Source organism: Salvia hispanica, chromosome 4 (genome assembly GCF_023119035.1).
Source record: "Salvia hispanica cultivar TCC Black 2014 chromosome 4, UniMelb_Shisp_WGS_1.0, whole genome shotgun sequence".
NCBI lineage: Eukaryota > Viridiplantae > Streptophyta > Magnoliopsida > Lamiales > Lamiaceae > Salvia > Salvia hispanica.
In genome coordinates this window covers 42,264,998-42,269,427 of record NC_062968.1, presented here as the reverse complement: position 1 = coordinate 42,269,427, position 4,430 = coordinate 42,264,998, and the positions used below count along the sequence as shown (strand labels likewise).

General features: G+C 42.1%; 1 protein-coding gene across 1 annotated transcript; it reads left to right on the top strand.

Moving 5' to 3' along the window:
* The first annotated feature begins 1,677 nt into the window (after positions 1-1,677).
* On the top strand, positions 1,678-4,172 carry LOC125217847 (cation/H(+) symporter 13-like). The gene is made up of 2 exons (XM_048119405.1): positions 1,678-1,920; positions 1,986-4,172. The coding sequence occupies exons 1-2, from the start codon at positions 1,678-1,680 to the stop codon at positions 4,128-4,130; spliced, it is 2,388 nt and encodes a 795-aa protein (XP_047975362.1). The 3' UTR covers positions 4,131-4,172.
* The last annotated feature ends 258 nt before the right edge of the window (positions 4,173-4,430 follow it).

Genomic DNA, 4,430 nt, shown 5'->3' with positions numbered 1-4,430 from the left:
TGCCTATGAGTATTATTTTTTTATTACTCTAGTGAAGGCTAACTCAAGGGAATTTTTTTCACTTTCCATTTATTTTTACAACATTCTTTTTGTTTTTTATATTATTTTGATAAATATTTCTCTATAAATACCCACATTTTCTTCTCAATTTTCACACTTCTCACTCTTTCCTTTTACAAATTCATTTTTCAATCCATCTACAAATTTGTCGGAAATGAATCGAAGAGTTCAAGTAGCGTTCGCGCAATATGCACATGCAATGACGTGGGATCCCTACAATTCGGAAACATAGATTATGTTGAGAAAATGTTCAGCGACGCTAGTTGCTACTTGTATATTAATTTTAAATGAAATGTGATTGGAATGAGTTGATGGAATGTGAGACCTTATTAAATGGTAAAAATGAACTAGGAATCCTATTCGCGGACGGACTAAATGGAAAAACGGGACTCCTATTCGTGGACAGACGGAGTGACTATTTTATTAGCACTACAACTATTTGCAAATATAACAAGGTAATTGTAGTACTCCCTCCATCCCACAAGAATATGCACTTTTCCTTTTCAGTCCGTTCCACAAGAATATGTACTTTCTAATTTTGGAAACTCTTTTTTCTTGATTGAGGTGAGACCCATTCTCCACTAACAATATTTTAATTACTTTTTCTTTTTACCTCTCTTTTACTTTTCTAATTGTGGATTAAAACCCGTGCCCAACTGAAATGCATATTCTTGTGTGACTGAGGGAGTATAGCCAAAGGGTAAGAACAAGGTTGCCAAAGGAAACAATAAACGATTGCAATATAAAATATTTGTGAAAACAGATGGCAACAAGGGAATTCATACGATCATGGATGTCGTGCGTAAAAGGATTCACTCAAGATCACAGGGTTTACCTTTCCATCTATGAGGCGCGAATCAAGGATTTTCAACTGGATGGAAACCAGAGGGGTCATGTAGTAAGTAAAACTATCGAGCAATACATATCCAAGACCCCTAACACAAATAGACGCATCACAAGTTCCACATAGATTACTTCTCAATACAGTTTCCTTCAAATTCATTAGAATTACGTGGGCGACATTCTCGGATTTTACACATGAAATAGTAATCCTACTACTAGTTTTTGAATTTTTTTGAAAAAGAGATAAAGCCATGATTATGGGAACTGGCGGAGTGGTGCGAGAACTGAGCATTCGATTCAGGAACCAAACCTTCTCCAAATCCAATGGGAATGGACATACTTCAAGACTGAGAGTATGATAACTCACAACATTAACACACTTTTCTATTATCCATAAGAAATAGTACATAGAATCAATCACTATATTTTCACTCATTTAGTTTCATTCAACGTCAAGCCTTCAAATAGTGTATATAGCAAGAATTGTAGCAAAATCACATTTTCCCTATATTTTGAATTACTTTAAGACTAATAATAGGACTTTTCATTTGATCTCATGTCCACAATTTGATAGAAAATTTGTAGCTACATTTCCTTATCTCATGCTTATCCATCCTTATTGCATACTATAAAACTTTGTGAACATCAATCAATTAACCTATTTTGACAAAAACCTTATCCATTTTCCTTTTCTCCTATCTCTGACCTGCTAACATATTTCTCATCTAAAAAAAAGAAGAGTTATCAAAGTGCATGCATGTAAGAATTTGAATAATGTCAGTGAAACAAACTTCAGCTTCAGAAGGGAATGTGGAGGGACCACATGGGGAAGAAACATTGATATGTCAATTTATTCACATGACAAATTCACAGGGAAGCACATGGTTTGGGGGAAATCCGTTCACCTACACGGTGCCACTTCTCCTGGCGCAGATTTCTCTCATCTTCTTCGTCACAAGCCTTATTTGGCTCTTCCTTAGGCCTTGCAAGCAAGGAATGATCAGCGCACAACTCATCGTAAGAGCCACCTCTCTTCCATTCTTACCATCATATCACGTGTTTTATCTGGTGATCTTAAATAGGGAGGCGTCATCATGGGAAGATCTTGCTTGGGTCAAATCAAAGCTTACAGCGATATGATATTTCCTTCGGAAGGAAGACATGTTCTAGAAACATCAGCGGACCTAGGGTTCATCTTGTATCTCTTTATACTCGGAGTCCACACAGATCTTAACTTGGTGAAGAAAGTTGAGAGATACGCAGTGGTCATTGGCGTTTCCTGCTTTATGGTGCCTCTGGCTACCGGCATGGGTGCCATTGTCATGGTGACTCGCACCATGGAGCTTGACCCCTTGACAAAACAATGTCTCCCTCTTGTTGCAAGTCTAACGTCCATATCGTCATTCCCGGTGATCACCAGCCTGCTGACTGACCTCAAAATTCTCAACTCAGAGATCGGGAGAATTGCAACACTGACGGCCCTAGTGAGCGACATTTGCAACTATGCTATCTCTCTTGTTTTTGGTGGAGTGGTTGTGTATCTGATGAGCAAACAGTTCACAATGATAATATCCATTATTAGTTCCATATTTTTTCTCCTTGTCATCCTCTTCATACTCCGTCCCCTGGTCGCATGCGTAGCTAATCGTGTTCCAGAGGGGGATCAGATGAAGCAGTCACAGTTTGTTGTGGTGGCGGTGTTGGTGTTGGTATGCGGCTTGGGTTCCGAGGTTTTGGGGCAACCAGCGGGGCTTGGCACTTTTATCTTGGGCATTGCGCTTCAGAATGATGGTAGTATGCTAGCTACTAAGATGGAGACATTCAGCATTGGGGTGCTTGTTCCGGCCAAGTTTGTTATTAGTGGTCTTATTGTGGATGTTTCATCCATCCAATCTATTTCTGGATCTGCATATGGGATACTTCTTCTCATCTGCTACACTTCTAAGTTCCTCGTTGTATTTATCCTTTCCCTCTACTACAAGTTTTCCATTAGAGACGCCACGGTGTTCTCTCTGATCATGTGCTGCAAAGGCGCCATCGAAGCTGCTCTTTACATCACCTTGTTCGAGGATGGGGTCATAGGGCATGAAGCATACTCTATTTTGTTACTATCAATGCTAATGATGACCGGAATAGCCAGACCTCTAATAGCACACCTCTACGACCCCTCATCTCGATACTTGGGCATCTGCAAGAACTCCATCATGTTAAACCAGCCCCACGATGAGTTGCGGATACTCCTCTGCATCCACGACACCGACAATATCCCCACCATCATCACCGTCCTTGACGCCATGCACGGCAGCAGGCCTATCACGCTCTTCGCCCTCGGCCTCATGGAGCTCAAGGGCAGAGGCGCTGCAGTCCTCGAACAGACCACCGACACCACCTCCAATCAAGCTGCAAAAGCCCTAAACTCTCTATCAGATAGGAACGCCGGCCGCCTCGTCGTCCGCCACTTCACCTCTATCTCTCCCTACGCGAGCATGCACGTCGATGTATGCACCCTCGCTGCCGACCAAGCCACCAACATTGTCATCCTCCCTTTCCACAAGCAGTTCACCATAAACGGTGGCTTGGGGCTCAACTCCCCGCAAGTAAGGACAGTGAACCAGAACGTGATGTCAAAGTCCCCCTGCTCTGTCGCCATCCTAATCGACCGAGGCCAGTTCATTAGGCCCAATAGCCCTACCTTCCACATTTGCCTACTCTTCCTAGGCGGCATGGATGACTGTGAGGCCCTCGCCTTATGCACCAGCTTCATCAACAACCAAAACGTGACCCTCACTTTCATCTGGATACGGCCGTGGGACCATGCCAAGCATGGTGACCTAAATATGGAGATTGAGATGGTGAACCAGTTCAAGGCGAAGACAGCGGGGAATAAGAGGGTCACGTACGCGGAGGAGCTGGTGCGGGACGCCATAGACACCACAAAGGTTATCGGATCGGTGAAGGACTACAATTGTAATTTGTGTGTCGTGGGGCGGTACCACGACACAAAGTCAGAGATCTTGGCCGGGATTAATGATTGGAGCGAGTGTCCGGAGCTCGGGATCATCGGAGATATGATGGCAACTCCTGATTTTCAGTTTTCTTTATTGGTAGTGCAACAGCAACAACAACTCCCTGACTACGCCACACTCCAACCCATTGCTAGCGGGTACATTTCATCGTCTCGCTACAGCGATTGCAAAGATGACTTCGACTCATTTCACCGTGTCTAAAATCTAGTGTGGGATTGTCAACTGTTTGTGTTGATTAAATTATGGGAATTAATCGCACATTTTGTGTTTGAGTTTCATTCTAAACAACAATGAGATTACCACAATTTTGCAGTTATCATCTATAATGTCAAAGGCTAGCAATTAAGATGTGGAAAAGAGTAACGAAATCTAAAATTAAGGGATTTCGGGAATCTTGAAAATGAAATTATATTACATTGACATTAACATTGAAATTGATATTGATGCTTCATTTTTATTCTCTAACCTTGTTTCCGGAAGTTGTGAACAACTCAAAGAGAA

What these genes read in the sequence shown, in the direction of transcription:
- LOC125217847 (XM_048119405.1), top strand. Translation starts at nt 1,678, where the DNA reads ATGTCAGTGAAACAAACTTCAGCTTCAGAAGGGAATGTGGAGGGACCA. An exon ending in TGATCAGCGCACAACTCATC is followed by an intron (nt 1,921 to 1,985) that starts GTAAGAGCCACC and finishes GATCTTAAATAG; the next exon opens with GGAGGCGTCATCATGGGAAG.